General features: G+C 41.5%; 1 protein-coding gene across 1 annotated transcript; it reads left to right on the top strand.

The window, feature by feature from the left end:
• The first annotated feature begins 903 nt into the window (after positions 1-903).
• On the top strand, positions 904-15,807 carry cdh17 (cadherin 17, LI cadherin (liver-intestine)). Its single transcript, XM_063486696.1, has 19 exons — positions 904-965; positions 2,454-2,510; positions 2,978-3,073; positions 5,817-5,954; positions 6,056-6,191; positions 7,197-7,355; positions 8,726-8,878; positions 9,384-9,589; positions 9,701-9,832; positions 9,922-10,069; positions 10,231-10,440; positions 10,530-10,606; positions 10,698-10,886; positions 11,305-11,549; positions 13,129-13,259; positions 13,511-13,738; positions 13,851-13,961; positions 14,778-14,894; positions 15,035-15,807. The coding sequence occupies exons 2-19, from the start codon at positions 2,463-2,465 to the stop codon at positions 15,124-15,126; spliced, it is 2,616 nt and encodes an 871-aa protein (XP_063342766.1). The 5' UTR covers positions 904-965; positions 2,454-2,462; the 3' UTR covers positions 15,127-15,807.
• Positions 15,808-16,934: the final 1,127 nt, after the last annotated feature.

Here is a 16,934-nt window from a genome sequence, read left to right as displayed (position 1 = left end):
GAGTCACTTCCAGCTTCATCCGCTGAACCATCCACTCTCCAGTCATAGGTTCTGGTCAAATAGCGAGGCCTGTGAAACAGTGACTCACTCGCAGCCTGTTTTCCTACAGAGTCGCACAGTTTTGTGGTTTTGTGTCCAAGCAGCTCTCCACAGCTTGTAAACCTCTCAGCTCAGGATGACAGCTTTATGCATCAGGTCATATAACAGATAATTCCAGCTGATACGTGTGAGGTTGGGTCATAAAGATGAAGATTGGGGAGGGGGGACAAAACCTGTCTTTAAGACACGCCTTCTTTTTCCCGTTTTTACAGTTTCATGTGCGTCTTGACCTCCTGAATTGACCTCAAAGCTTTGCATTCCCATGAGGCAGTGGATTGTCAGTGCAATCAGCGAGTCGGTCCTATTGTCTACGCATAGCTCCTTATCAGGCACTGCTGCTGATGGAAAATCTGCCAGGAAGCACAGCAATAGTGCATAGGTCAAAGTCTAAGAGGTAATCAGAAACTTAAACAATGAGCAGCGAAGAAATGGGAACGATTACACAAATTTCCCCCCCTTGTTTTCCCCGCTTCTTGTTCTATTTTTGTCCAGAAATCACGCACATGCCGGCTAAAATTCACAAATGCTTTGCTGAGACGTTCCCTTTAAAGAGTTTGTTGTTTTACAAACACTAATCAGTACTCTACAAATCCACAAGCAGTTGAGTGTTTCAATAAAACCACCATCTTACTTTAATAGACAGGTGTTTTATTGAATTCTTTATTTATAATTGTTCTTTTCTTCCTGTCTTTGTCGCTTTTGTCTGCTTCTTTCCCATTGGCCAGCTTGGCAGAAGGGCAGGGTGATTAGACAATCATTAGATCCAATAAAACATTGCTGGTTAGTGGCTGGTTAACGTTTGACCAGGACAGGATGGAGCTGCTCAGATCAGTCTGACGAGTGTCTCAGTTGATCTCTCCTCTAAGGTAAGCCACCTCGCTCTCTTGTCTCCCAAGTTTCAGGTTTGTTTCAGGAGAATTGGAAGAATTATTTTTCGGGTGTGTCGCCAGAAACAAACAGGACTGCTTGTGTTGATTTTTATAGATTGTGCGATGACGGGTTTAAAATGTTCTCAGATTATCGCTGAAGTGCCATGATCTTGACTTGACTTTGGCAGGGCCTTAGATAAGGTGTTGGCATATTTTACTGCCTTACTGCTCTCCTTCTTCCTGGGTTGTTCTCAGCATTTTAGAATAGGAGGAAGGTAAGTGAATGGGACTTTAAATTTGGTATTATAGCAGCTGAATTTAGCCAGACAAAGGTCATCCAGTCATTGATCTAAGAGGATAAAGCGAGAGGGGCCTGTAGCTTTGGATCCATGTGTGTCTATTTATTCCAGCTTCAATTTAATCAAGTGTCAAACGTCTGTTAGTTTCTCCTCTGGATACCAGTTAAGTCGCTGTAGGTGGACGTTTAGAAACTAGTGACACTGCTGAGGGACTTGTTAGTTAAAGGTCTGCTTCGCAGCAGATGTTAGTTAACAACATGGAGACAGATATTCTTATAAAATGCAGAAAACCTGCAGATACATAAGGTGTTCAGACAGTGGGGTGACTTCAAAAGTGTCCTTTGGCACAAAAAGGTCATTTGGCTCGACTCAATGTCACCTTCACTCAACCCTTTGACTTTACCCTTCTGTTTCACTTGCACTTTACAGCTCCAGAATCTCTACATATCTTATTTGCCAACTTATTCCTAAAAGAATTAAAAGTGTGATTTTTCTTTAATTGTCAGTAGCGACTGTCACATTATTCCTTTAGTAAACAAGCATTACTCTGGCCTTATAACTTGGATGCTTCTGGATTCAGTGTATTCAATGTAGCACATTTTTTTCGGGGGAAACGGTTGCTTTAAATGCAAAATGCAGGAAAATCTACAGATTCATTGAAGTTATGTTTATTCAAGCGTCTGAGGAGACAGCCCTAAAGTCATTGCACTGGTTTGGTGTCATATACATATATACATATGTGTACACCCACTTTACAGAAAGAGAAAGACTCGGACATGAACACCTGACACTGCTTTAAAAGGCATCGACTTTCATTTTCTTCTGTGCACTCGGGTGGGTGGTTCACCTGGAAGGTGAAGGTGGAGTCCCATGTGTAAGCACTTCAGCACAAAGTATGCACAAAGAGAGATACAGTGCACATGTGCAGATTCAAGGGCAGAGGACACGCTTTCTTTGTGACACTGTGGACATTGCACATCAATGACACACTGCACTGAACGGAGAAAAGGGTTGAGGGGGTTTAAAGATTCCTCTGTGGAATAGGTAATAATCCACTACATGGGTTTTTTAGTGTTTCCGCAACAGCAGAGCACAGTGAATATTTTCCACAAAAATGACATAGCCTCTGAAGCCTCCTTAAACATTTTTTTCTAACCCTCCTCCTCGTCTTCCTCTTCCTTCTCAGGCTGTGATAATGACACCCATGGTGCATCTGTTGTTGCTCCCGCTGCTGTTCAGCATTGTGAGTACACGAGCACCGGCCAACTGCTGCTGCTGTTCTTCAATACATATTCAAATGCATGAACCTGTTAAAAGATCTGTGAAATAGTCAGCGTTGATTAATGCTACACGGGGAGCGCATGAAAGAAAACGCTTACAACTATCAGCAAGGTTAACAAAGAGTCTGTGAAACAGCCCTTAGTGACTCATTTTAAAACACTCACAGAAAGGGTTGCTAAACGGAGCGTGGGTCCTTCGTCTGTAGACTTTGCTCTCCCATCATGTAGTCGAATATAAAAGTTCCTCCACTGTTAAGTCATTTTGGTTCAATAAATAACTGGGCCGTAAATACTGCCCTCAATGCTTGACTGATTTCACCGGAGCTAAAGCTAAAATGGCAAATTTAGGTATGAGTGTGAGAGGTTTTCATTTTTTCTTGCCCTTTTCTGTACTCGATGACCTTTAACCTTTATTTCTGTGCTGTAATAGGCTGGTGGGAAGGATCTGGAGGAGAAGAAGGGCCCCTTTGAGAACACAGAGCTGGATGTGCCAGAGGCGACCCCAGTGCCCTATCCTTTATATCAGGTAATATAAGCATGGCAGCAGTGCTGCGCTCTGCTGGTGTAGTATTGTCCAGTTTTGAGGTGGATGAGCTGCACATGTGCCATGCGCTCCATTTATCAAACACCTCAGTCAGATAAGTGTCACTAAACCAGAACCTGCACCTGAGAAGTTATCTTATCTTAATCAAGATAGGAAAATAATAAATAGTTAAAAAAACAATAACCCTGAATATAAACTATTGTTGCAGATCTTTGTTGCTTTGTTATTGCTCCTCTGTCAGCCATCTCACAAGCCTTCACGTTTACTGTAAAAGTTTGGTAACATCATCATCATATTATTGTTATTTCACTAGCTGGGCCCGTGTCCTCATTTTAGGTTTGACAGTGTTTTAGTAGATAAAGGTGAATGGCTTGGATGTGAATTGAGCTGCGGTTTGGAGAAGGCCTTGAAGGGGACTTGTGGCAGCTCCTGGGCCTGGCAGATCCCCATGAACTAAATACAAGTGAAGAAGTTAAAGAGTTAAAAAGGGGAGGGAGGGTGGGGCACATAGACGAGAATGAACAGCTTGTAGAACTGGGGGAACATATATAGATAAGAACCGGAAGCAGCGTGTTTGGAGGTGTGGTCCCGCTCCTGAAATTTCGATACTTTATCTCCAATAAACTCTCGCTCTCCATCAAACTTCCGTTTTATCAATCAGTCGTCTATTTGCAGCAGCTGTAGCTTGCAGATATTTAACACTTAAGCTGGGTTTTTTTGGATTTAAAGTCAGATTAGTTCGATTAGTTCCATTGGTTTCATTGGTTTCATTGCCATTTCTTGCATACCGTGCAGTCAAACTGTTCCCACAACAGCTCAATAGGTTTGAGGTCCGGTGACCACGCTGGTCACTCCATAATGAGCTGACTGCTTCCTCTCTAATTGTCCTCAGACAGTTTGGAGCTGTATTTGGGGCCATCGTCCGGTTGTTGGAGATAACTGGCTCCACCGGGTAGCCAGTTTCAGACGTAACTGTTTCTTTTTAGCTTGCCCTAAAAGACCAGCATCCTGGCATCACCTTTTTCCTTTCTGTTGACTCTGTGGGTTTTGTAGGTACCATTTTAGTCTCTAGAGAGTCCGAACCAGTTTGACCTGTTCTGTGAAAATAGGTGCTACATCCATCTCCTTTTTTGTAAATGTCCACATGGAATACATTTTTACTTCCTAGAACAAGAACACTCTGACTTGCTCCAGGGGGAAGTTTTTCTTTAACCGCTCTGAGTGCATAATCACACCCACAAAGCCTGCGGTTCCAGACGCTCAGCACTCAATCAAATTTATTAATAAAACAAGAAGCAGCAGAAAGCACAATCCTCCACCAAGGCAGCTCACTCTCTGCACAGTGTTTACTTTTAAGGGAACTTTATTGGATTTTGTATATATTCATTATGCTTTCTCTTCTTCTTTTTAAAGTACTTTAAGAAATTTATAGTGCAGTATAAATCAGAGAAAAGTGGTATCACAGATGCTTACTTTGAATACACAAACATTATGTAGCAGTAGGTTGTGGATAATAGGTATTGATTTAAATAACTAGACATGAATAACCTGAGCAATATTACACTACAATTTATTTCTAGATAACTAGGCAGCTTCTTCTCTTTCTCATCAAACACTTTCTTTAGCGATGTAGTGCATTATGGAGTGAACCTGAAAGAAGGGCAGATGTGAAATGAGAGGTCAAAGGTCCACATTAATCTGATATTTAGAATGCCCATATTTCATTCTCTGTATGCCCTGTATACCTATGTCATCAAGACAAACAATGGCAGTAAGAAACATAGTTATGAACAGCTCTGCAATATTATCACTTTGACCTTCAGATCAGTCCATTTACCTTTAAGGAGAGGTCAGAGGTCAAATGTGACATTATATTTGAAATCTTTATACAGTGCTTTCTATATGTTGACACAACACACCACACTTGTGAAAATAATATTTTTTGTCAATTTTTGATGATTAAATCTCAAGATGACCTTGAAGACCTTGGTGGATGTAAGCCAGATTTTAACTGATCGTTAACGTGACCCAAATCTATATCCCTATGAAGTTTTATCCCAATTCATTAAAAAACTTTTTGAGCTATCATGTTTACAGAGAGAATGACATGCAAACAATACCAAAAACACAAATTCCTTGGCAAAGGTAAATCATTTTTACATTTACTAGCGACAGCTGTCTTTAGACGCACTAATGTAATTGGATGGGATTTAGATCGATTAGAGTTTTTTAGAAAGCAGGTGGGGCGTCTGACTCACAGGAAATGGTTTGGGCCAGAAACAGACCCAGAACTAGGCAACCTTTTGGCATATGAGTCATCTGCTCAGCCAGGTGAGCTGTAGCGGTGCCCAAATGCAATGAATTTTCACTGAGTAACATGCTGATGGTAAAGACTGCTGAAAGTGGGGCTCTGTACTCCTTTACATATATCCCAGTAATGCTTCACGACTAATGTTTCCATGAATCATTTTATCATTTTAGGCATTTTGGTTAGTGGAGTACTTCTTCCATTAATGCGTGCCAATCAGAAACTTGCAGTCATACTCAGATTAACTGTCAAGTATGTGATCTTTTAAGGAAGTTATGGTGTTTTCCCCTTTTTTTTCACTAAAAAAGTTACCACTTTTTTGTCTGAGATCAAATGAAACTCAAGAAGCGATGAACAGACCTGGGTTTTGTGGTCAAAGTGTCCTGATTTTTCTCGTCTGCTTCTTTCACTCCTTAGTTTCAGGTGACAGATCCACATGTTAATAACTTCAGGCTGAGTGGAGAAGGTGGGCAAGACATTAGTATTTCAAAGGATGGGTGGCTTTATCTGGAACAACCTCTGGACTGGTCGCGAGAGGAGCACTACATTATCATGGTAACACGATATCTTTATTCAAACACATGGAAAACTGTGCTCTCATTGCATTAGGCACACGGCACACACGCTCGTGTATAAAAACTCATGTTTGTGCACAGGTGGAGGCACTGGCAGATGAAGAAGTGGTGGAGGGCCCGATTTATGTGACCATAAATGTTTTGGATGTCAACAACAAAGCACCGTACTTCAACCAGAGTGTCTACACAGCTGTGGTTCGGGAGAATACCCCAGCAGGTTGTGCACACTTCTACCTGTTGTGACATTTTTGCTTTGCATATTTTTATTTTTTATCCTTGCTCGCTCTATCTTTTTTAAAGTACTTATGAAAGAACAGGTGGCCTTACATCCAGTTCATCACGGGTGGTAATAATAGCCCCCCCCCGTTGATTTCAACACTTTCATCTTTTTTAAGTAAACCTTTGTCCTGAAGAGTACACGTGATTTAAGGAGTTTGCATGTTTTAGTCCATAACCTGCAAATGACCTGTGCTATTCATTTTAATGAGAGTGATTTTTCAAAGCAGATAAAAGAATTAGAGCTTCATTTCTCCCCACAAGGCTTTAATTTTACTTGATTATGAAAATCAGCTTGCAGAGGTCTTCAGTGGAGTCGGGCATTCATCACAGTGGATGTTTGATCTTTTTCATTTTGCCACTGAATGCTTTCTGCTCAAACCTGGGACTTTAAACTCAAGCTGTGAAGCCAAGTTTGTTTAGATCTACACATTTGAGTTTTAAACTTAAGTCAAAAATGAAAGGCTTTTGGGACAGTATTGTGGCGTGGTGGTAGCACCATTACCTCACAGCAAGCAGGTCCTGGGTTTGAATCCTGCATCTGGCCTTTCTGTGTGGAGTTTGCTTGATCTCACCAAGTACTCCGGCTTCCTTCCACAGTTCAAAGAAATGCAGTTAGTTTGGTTAAGTTAATTGGCCCATAGGTGCAACTGTTTCTCTGTATTGGTCATGTGACATATTGCCAATAGTGTACCCCGCCTCTCTGCTAATGGCAGCTGGCTCCAGCCACCCTACATCCATTAATCTGAGTACATAGTAATATGTTTGGTGTTAAATTAAAGTGCAGCTAATGTGTAGCTCAAAGGATAAAGCATGCACCACTGTAGTTTTTTAAGAGAACCCTTTAAATGATTCATGTGGGTTAAGCAGTATTTCTTTAAGTAGACCGCGTGAGTCACCATACCTGTCTCTATGACTTTAACATCAGTTTTCTGTGTGGCTCTAGCTGTCCCATTTACCCGAGTGTTTGCAACGGATCAGGATGACCCGGAGACTCCAAACGCTCGTCTGAGATACAGCCTGGTCAGCGAGATCCCCAGCATACGAGACACAAAGTTGTTTCAGATCAACCCCGACACTGGAGAGATCTCCACCACAGAGCAAGGTAGCACCAAAGTTCTCACAGTTCTCCACCCGGAGAGGGAGGGAGTATGTAATCAGTCTGTCTGTTAGCAGTGCAGCGTCCACAGCTTTACCATTATCATTCAGTGTGATGGTAAATACCAATAACAGCTCGAGCTGATCTGATTTTAGTGAAAATCAGGTAAAGGTCACACAAAATGTGAAAATCAGGAAAATCGTTACATTACCCATTGTTTTGTTTTTTTTCAAGTTTAACAACAGTATACTAGGCCAGTACCTCGGTTGGTTAAGCATTTGGCCTTGACCTTCATTGTTAGCACCCGAGGTCAAAGTTAAGCTTAAAAAAAAAATTCAAGCAACAATATTGAGTAATATATCATGTGAAAGAGCATGAAGAGAGCTGCACAACACGCCTTTTATTTCTTCAGTAAGAAGCACTACGACATCACAGTGAAGCCACAACCAGGCGATGTCTTCATATTGTAATGAAAACATCAAAGTTTTAGAACAGCTTCAGGGGGATTTGCGCTTCTATTTAGTATTTATTTTGATTTCATTTGACTTTTTGGTTTCCAGATTGGGTTTTATGATTTTACCTTATTTTTTATTGTTTGAAAATGTTTCATTTTTGTTTAATTTTTATTAGTTTTAGTGTTAATTTTGTCTTTATCACTTTATTATTTATAGCAAAAACCAGAGGCAAGATTTTGGAAAATCAACTTAGATATTACAATATGAAGAACATTTTTAAAAGCAGTCAACTCACAGGGTTGTAAACATCCAAACCTCAATAAAAACATCCATCGAATCCTCATCAGGCAGTTTGTGATACAAATTTTACCAAATTGACAAGTGAGGACATTTCCTCTGCACACCTGACCGACTCATACAGGGAGAAATAAATATATATTTATTATAACCTCTGCACACTGCTTCACTTACCACTATTTTAATGGTTTTAGGTCATAATATATATATTTTAGTTAGTTTTCCAAGTTTACAAAATCGTTTCAGTTGGTTTTATATTTTTTTCACAGTTAAATAAAATGTTTTGGTTTTTTCACATTTAATTTTAGTTTTAGATTACAATAATAACGTTGGGTAGCACAGAGACCTGAAGCCAGCCATAGAAGCACAGAACTCTGTGTGGCATCCGTGGAAAAGTCTTTAATCTGTGGCCACCGTGTCTGGCTGTAATCTGGCAGATCATCTTGTGTACTCAAGATTAATGCTGATTGAAGGCAGGTTGCCTAAATGTGTCGCGTGACGCTCATCACTGATTACTTTGAGTTCAATTAAGAGTTTGTTTCTCCTCTTAGATCACCTGAAGCGCGTCTGCGATGTGTGTGAGCATGCTCGCTGGTGTTTGATGCATGTGTGTTGTTTTAACAGGGCAGCAGCTGCTAAAGGCAAGGGAGGGCATCCAGTATGCCAGGGGAGAAGATCGGAGCATTGAAACTCTGAAGAGAAAGTTCAATGACTACTGTTCGGTGCAGGAGGTCCCCTACGAACAGAACCCCTTCTTCACCTGTGTGCAGAGAGCAGGTTTGTTTCCAAAGGAGTCGTCAGTAAAGCGGAACAGTTAACGCTGTCTGTTAACAAGATCTGGGCATAATCTCACACAATTTTCAGACGTTTATAGTCAAGATGAACAGTTTAATGGAGCAAATACTCATCTAAACAATTAATATTGAAAATAAGCTTGAGTTGCAGCTGCAACAGTGGAATTTCACGATGAAGGATGAAGAATAATAAGAACATAGACAACAACATCTGGGCTTTGATGGTGCTCTTTAAAGTAGGAGCATATGATGGTGCAGATTGAAGGATTGTGTTAATGTAGATAAACAGACTGTAATGAAGAAGTTACTGTCAGCGATTAGCACTGGGTGCTGAGTTGATGAGTTCAGTTGGGGAGAGAGGTTTAGTCGCGTCCATCGGACTCAGCTTTTCAGAATGAGAGATTTACTGGAATGTTTTACTGAGTTTTACCCCAAAGAAAAACTCCTTGGTTCAAATTGAAATATTTATTCTGCACTTGTGGTGTCAGAGATGAGACGGCAGAACTTGGATCCCCTGGAAGACCCAGACTACACCCTGTTTGTGCGCGTGCAGGACCTGGAAGGAGCGTCGCAGAATGCGCTAAGTGGAAACAGCAGAGTCCAGATTGCTGTGCAGCAAAACCTGTGGAAGAATCCCGGACCCATACGCATTAGAGAAAACTTAGAGGAAACATACCCACTAACCATTGCTAAGGTGTGCTGAGATTCATATATTCATATATTCATACTCCTAACTGCATCTCATTTTTATCCATCAATTGACCGTTCTAGTCTGGGCCCTGCCTGTCTCTCTCTCTCCATCCAGGTCCAGTCTAATGACCCTGATGCCAGATACGTACTGGTCCAGAAGGAGCGAGAGCTGAAATTCCCCTTTGAGATCACACAAAATGGAGAAATAATGGTGACAGAGAAGCTGGACAGAGAAAGCAAAGAGAGGGTAGATAACACATTTGTTCAATAAGTTATATAAAAATAGAGACTCACTTCTGGGAGTTTTTCTTGAGCTTCTGTTGGTTCTGTTTCCAGTTCATCCTGGTGGTGCTGGCAAAGGATGAAAATGACAATGAAGTGGATCCACCGATGGAGATTTTCGTGTTGGTGGAGGACGTGAATGACAACGCACCTGTGTGCGATGAGGAGACTGTGTTTGAGTTCCAGGAGAATGAGCCTGTAGGTAAGGATGACTCCGTCGAGGTGCGCAGCATCCATATAGGTGGTGGTTTCTTCAGCCACAGGCAGCCTGTTGAATTCAAGAATATTTCTAATTTGTAAAAAAAAAAATTTCAAAGTTTCATGATAGACGTGAGGGATTCTCACTGCATCTCCTTATTCCAGGTGGCCTCGTAGGAGAGCTGCTGGCTCATGATAGCGATAAAGAGGGGACACTGAATTCTATTTTGACTTACACCATCTTGTCCCAAAATCCACCCACTGCCTCCGAAACCTTCTCCATCGACGATGCTTCTGGAACAATTCGTACACTGCGCTTGCTGCGGCGAAGGGAACATGCGGTCTACAACCTCAATGTCCGAGTCAGTGACGCAGGTAACATACTGTATGAAAGCACACCTGTAGGCTGAGTTTAGTTAACGTTTTTAACTTCGGATGAAGTTTTTATGGCTTTTCTCTCACAGAATTCAGCACAAATTGTAAGGTTGTCGTCAAGGTCATTGACGTCAATGATGAGCTGCCCGAGTTTGAGAAGAATGATGTAAGTATGTGAACCTTTCGAACGCTGGCTCTTGTTCCTCATTCTGACTGGCTGATATTGTTACTGTGCCTGTTTCTGTGTCCGTATGCAGTACGGCAATGAGACTCTGGCAGAGGACACTCCTCTGGGACACACACTTCTGACCATCAAAGCGACAGATAATGACGACCCAGACACCGGCAGCTCGGAGATCCAGTTTATCATCTCTGAAGGAAACACAGACGACGTCTTTGCTGTGGAAACTGACGGCAAAGGTGTTGGTTATCTGGTTCTGGCTAAGGTGGTGATCTCCATTCTCTCTGTTTCATTTCTTGCAAACTTTGATCTTTAAGTAGCTGCTCCAACATTTCTGGTCCCTTTTAAATAGTTCAGATTATTAAATTCTCGGGATGGAGTTTTTTGTTATCTTTGTGTATATTTGTATCTTTTTTATATTTTTGCTTATAATTGTTGAAAATGAAAGAGCTGAAGCTAGTAGTCATCATGCATGTAACAGCAACATTAGAGTTTTGTCATATATGATTTTATGGCCATAGTAAATGATCCTTGTTTACCCCTAAACCTGCATATCCATATAACTCTACGTCATTTGGATTTTAGTGCTTTTCAACACTCTGTTGTAAACTTTCATCATCATCTCTGCCTCTCTTTTCTTTTGTGGTTCCTCTAAAACCTTTTTTTCTCCTCCTTCCTAACAGCCTCTGGACTTTGAGACCTCTCCCAGTTACAGGCTCCAGATTGATGCTCGTAACCCAGAGCCGCTGATGAAAAGTCTCGAGTATGGCAGCGAGTCCACCGCCTTTTTCTCTGTGTCGGTCATCGATGTAGATGAGGCTCCAAAGTTCAGCATGGACATCCTGGATGTGACCATATATGAAAACATCACCAAAGGATCCGTGCTGCTCACTGTGCATGCAAAGGACCCAGAGGGCAAAGAGATCGGGTAAACACACCAGTGACTGCTCAGTGTCTGGGTCCTAAGTACTTAAAAAGTTGTAGCTGTTTAAAGATTTAGTGAAAGCTGCTACATAATACAGGAAATATACACAGTGTACAGGAAGATACAGCTAAGGGTAATGCCCCTCTACCTAATGCCAGGGGTTAAGGTATGTGTAACATTTTAAGTCAAAACTTGTGTTGCAATTTTTTGGCCTTTAAGGTGGAGTAAATCTATCCCAATTACACTGTATTCCCAAAAGTATTCACTCATCAGCGGTCATACTCAAATGAACTTGAGTGACATCCCATTCTTAATTGATAGGGTTTAATATGATGTCAGCCCACCCTTTGCAGCTGTAACAGCTTTAGCTTGTCTGGGAAACAAGTGTTTACAGGGAATTTGTGAGGTTAGACACTGATTTTGGATAAGAAGGCCTGCCTCACAGTTTCCACTGTAATTCACCCCAAAGGTGTTCTTGGGATCAGGTTGAAGTCAGGACCGTGCAGGCCAGTCAAGTTCTTCCACACCAGCCTCACTCATCCACATCTTTATGGACCTTGCTTTGTGCACTGGTGTGCAACCATTTTGGAACAGGAAAGGGCCATCCCCAAACTGTTCCCACAAAGTTGGGAGCATGAAATTGTTCAAAATGTGTTGATATGCTGAAGCATTAAGAGTTCCTTTATTAGAACTAAAAACGCAACTCCTGCAAAACAGCTCACACATTGGCCCAGTGCAGTCAGACAAGTACCATTCTCTTGGGCACCGCCAAATCCATTACATGAAGCTCTCTTTGCACTGTTCTTGAGATAATCTGAAGGCCACATGAAGTTTGGGGGTCTGTAGCAACTAACTCTGCAGAACGTTGGTGAACAATGTGCACTATGCACCTCAGCATCGTCTGTCCTGGCTCTGTAATTGCATTGCTCTTATTCCCAACTTTTATTTAATACCACTAACAGCTGACTGTGGAATATATGGTAGTGAGGAAGGTAGTGGGATCTTATCACGGTACCACGCTGGAATTCACTGAAATCCTGAGAGCAACCCACTCTTTCACAAACGTTTGTAGAAGCAGTTTGCATGCAGTCAGTGCTTGATTTTATACACCAGTGGCCATGGAAGTGATCGGAACACCTGAATTCAATTATTTGGATGGATGAGTGAATACCTTTGGCAATATAGTGTATATTTCAGTTTTGTGAAACTTTGTAGAACGGAAGCAGCTGAGAGAATTCCTGACTTTACTTTGATAAACTTCATCCACAAAGTGTGGTCTAAAAAACAAAGTTTCACTTCTTTCACAGTGCATTTTCAAAACTATTTTTCCTTAACTGATCCTAATCTTTCTCTTAGCTGATGCATGAAGTGGCTGGATACACCATATGCACCGCATTGATGGCTTTGGCCTTGTTGAGCACTGACTGCTGGTTTGAATTTTCCTCTTCTCTGACTACCACATGTACAGAAAACAGACCATTGATTCGTTTTGACTACCGATGTTTCCCCTGGCCACCAGCTCAGTGTGCACTTCATCATTGACTGTGCCAGACCGATGATTGATGATTGTGTTTGTGTGCAGATATAAGCTGGATGGCGACACTCATGGCTGGCTGGAGTTGGATGCTGCCACAGGAGAGATCAGGACCAAAGAAAAACTGGACAGAGAGAAGGTGGACTCGTTCAAAGTCACTGTCACTGCCTTCGAGAAGGGTGAGAGAAGACACTGCTCTACAGTTTTTCCTTTATAGGCCACACAGTGTGAGACATATCGGCTAAAATACTTTGAAACACAATAGGAAACATCTGCATACAAACACTTTCATTACCTTTCAGAAGCTCCTGTAGATCTTCATGTGTTTAAGGCTTTTGACCATCAAATACTGACCGCTGCTCGCCTTTATAAAACAAACTAGTTGTGGGTGAGACCACATTTTTCATACTCTCTGATATTCCCTCTGAAGCCAACCCGGAGAAGTCCACTGAGCGTGACCTGCATGTAAGGCTGTTGGACGTGAACGACAACGTCCCCAAACTGATGGAGACCCAGGCCTTCATCTGCATGAAGAATCCCAAACCTGTTCTCATAAAGGCCGAAGACTCAGACAGCGACCCTTTCTCCCAGCCGTTCACTTTCAGCTTTGGCACCAAAACCGGGAAATCTCCCAACTGGGAGCTGAACCAAGTTGACGGTACGCTTACATCTGTAATGTAACACAAAAAACATCAAATTAAGATGTAAAGATGCACGTTTCTGTCTTCAGCTTAGAACATATATGTGTTTTTTCTTTGTGTGTCACACAGATACAACAGCTGAACTGAAACTGAAGAAACCACCAACTCAAGATAAAACCTTCTCACTTCCCATTACCGTTAAAGACAAAGCAGGTGTGGGAGTCCCACAGGCATTTGAGGGTGAGTCACATTTGTAAGCCTTACTTCTGGCAATATTCTACAGTCATGGCAAGAAAGGCATCCCTTCTAAGGTTTTACACACCAGGACATAATAAAAAAAATGTAGTTCTTATAAGGTTTTAAAAAAATCAGGAAAATCCAACATCACACGACATGTTCATTATTTATTCAACAAAATCTACACCAAAACGCAGAAACAGTGTGTGAAAAACTAAGTTCACCCTTTGATTTAACACCCTGTAAAACAATTTTTAGCACCAATAACTTCATGTCGTTGTGGAGGGATTTCATCCACTCTTCTTTACAAAGTTGCTTCAGTTTATTAAGGTTTGCAGGAATATGTTCAAGCACAGCTCTCTTAACCCTGTAAACGCTGAACCATGAAATAACTTGGTTGTGGTTTGTTCAGATACAACTTTGCAAACCTGAGCTGTGCTGCCCTGCTCTTTGTAGAAAGAAGACGCTTTCTCCTGAAAGCCCTTCCAAACAAGTACTTCTTTTACTTATTGTGCTGTCATGAACTTGAACATTTAACATGCTAACTGAGATCTGTATAGTCTTTTTTTATTATTATTTCCTGATTTCTAAAATCTTAATTTAGAGTTTAAGCTCTAAATTAAAGTGTTCTTTCTTTTTACCATAACTGATTATCTGCATCGGTGCCCAGTTTAGTGCTGTGTCCAGTAAATCACCCAGTTCATCATAGGCTGCTGATAGAAAGCTAAAAGTTAGGAACAAAATAAGGAAAAGTTGATGATATTTTAGTGTAATCAGCTGGCCCGTCATACTTTACTTTACATTTTGTCTCCTTCACAGTGAAAGTATGTAACTGCACAGAGCTGGGCTACTGCTACATCGCACCAGAAGGAATGGCGCTCGGATATGGAACGGGACCCACCATTGGGATCCTGGCTGGCATTCTGGGATTCTGCGGTAATTCTAACAAACCCCGAAATAAATCTGTTATCTGATGAAACCAAGTTTCACACAAACCGTTAGACTGTCCAACAGTGTCAGTGTGAAGTTTTGTGTTCCAGTGACTGACTTCTGTTTTATGTCTCCTCCTTTCGCAGTTATCGTGTTCGTTGTAGTGATCAAACGCATCAACAAAAAGAGCCAAAGAAAAGCCCAGGCCGAAGAGGACGAGAGGAATGCCATGATGTAGACACGACGCAGATGGTTTCCGAGTCTCTTATTTATATGTGCCAGTAACACAAATCAGAAATTAGCCTCCAAGGGATCAACAGTGTGTACAATGTTTGAGATAGGAGGAAAATTCTCCACCCAGAGCCTTAAACCAGTCTTCCTGCTCAGTCCTTATCTTAATTATAATTTAGATTCTTAAAACCAGACTAGACTACACACACAACTTGGGATTATTTAGATTTAAATTCTCACCTGCCTATTAAATAAGATAAGACAGGTACACTGACCCATAAAATATCTGTGGTAAAATACTCCAGGCCTGAAACTCAAATGAGTCCTCGCACATCTACTTTAGCTTATTTTATTATATTTACAACATGAACATTATTAACAAATACTGTGCATACCTTAATTAATCTGTTAGGTGGTCCCATGCTAATCACTCATTTGTTGAATAAATATATTATGATTTCACTGCCAGACTCTGGCCGGTTCATTAGCAATTTCATCATCTCCCACCATTTAATTATATATATTTTTTGGGCCCAGACACTTTGTGTGTTACTCTCTTCTTTACCTTGACTGTAACAGCTAACCATTAAACGTTGTGTAACATCAAACTCAAACAGATCACTTGTGTCACGAACAACTTTGTTTTTTTGTTTTTTTTGTAAAGTTCGTTTACTGCTCTGTTTCTCAATAAACGACAAAAACTGGGGACCACTTTGGTTTTCACGCCATCGTTTTTTTTCCTCCTACACATCAGGGCAGACATGTGGTGCAGCAGGTGATGGGTGACGTAAGGTACAGTATGTGTGCTATACAGTATCTCTGTCCTGTGGAAGCCCGGGGTTGGGATTGCTCTGCTTGTACTGTTGCGTCCCCCCTCCTCCTTCCTGCTCATCTGCCGCTGAGCAGTCAAGGCCACGATGCTGCCTCAGAGAGCGACGCTCTGACTCATCTCTTTGTCAGTGGGAGACGCAGATTGTTGACGGTGCTGAAAGGGGCATGGCATGATTTCTTTTTTAGCTTTTATGCAACACAAAGAGGTCCAAACAAACAAGCACAATACTTACATGTGAGAGCTGAAGGTGGGGATCACATGTGCCGCCATGAATATTGTATCCCTCCGATCCATGTGCCATGTTTTTGTGTGTGTGAGTCATCGAACAGCCTGTTGCAGATACCAAAATCCAAACGGGGGAGTGGGCTGAGCTTCATCTTTCATGCTGATGAGGATGAACTTAGCGTGGACCCTTTTCAGTGTTTATGTCTGCATTCTCTCCTTGCCGGTATCCCAGCAACACTTTCCACAACATACACACACATGGCTCACACACAAACACACACACTCATACAGAGCTGGGGGGAGAAGTTCAAATGTTGAGGTACAGAGGAGACGAGTCGGAGGGGCAGACAGTTGGACCTAACGGTGTGAATGATGACCACCTCTGGATATCAAGCCTCACCATCAGCACACACCCACACACACATGTTGAAGTCCCTACTCTACAAGAGGAGCCTTTTTCCCTAATATAGAAGAATTATATTGATGTGTCCCCACTTAAATCAGCTTATTTGTACTGCACATTTATTCCATAAGCCTAAATCAAACATAAAATCAACTTTAGTATGATGCCAGCTGCCTAATAAATCAACTATATGTGTATGAAAACATTCAAAGTACCGCAAAGTATGAATATCTGCTGGTAAAGTTAATAAAAATGTATGTATGGGTATTCCTTACATAAATATGTAAGTGCAAGTTTCTCCTTTATTTCTTTACAAGCCCCAAACAGAAGTTCACCTGCTTCAAAATTTCATTCA

Source organism: Pelmatolapia mariae, linkage group LG10_11 (assembly GCF_036321145.2).
Source record: "Pelmatolapia mariae isolate MD_Pm_ZW linkage group LG10_11, Pm_UMD_F_2, whole genome shotgun sequence".
Classification (NCBI taxonomy): domain Eukaryota; kingdom Metazoa; phylum Chordata; class Actinopteri; order Cichliformes; family Cichlidae; genus Pelmatolapia; species Pelmatolapia mariae.
The sequence above is the reverse complement of the archived record's forward strand: the minus strand, read 5'-3'. Positions and strand labels throughout refer to the sequence as shown.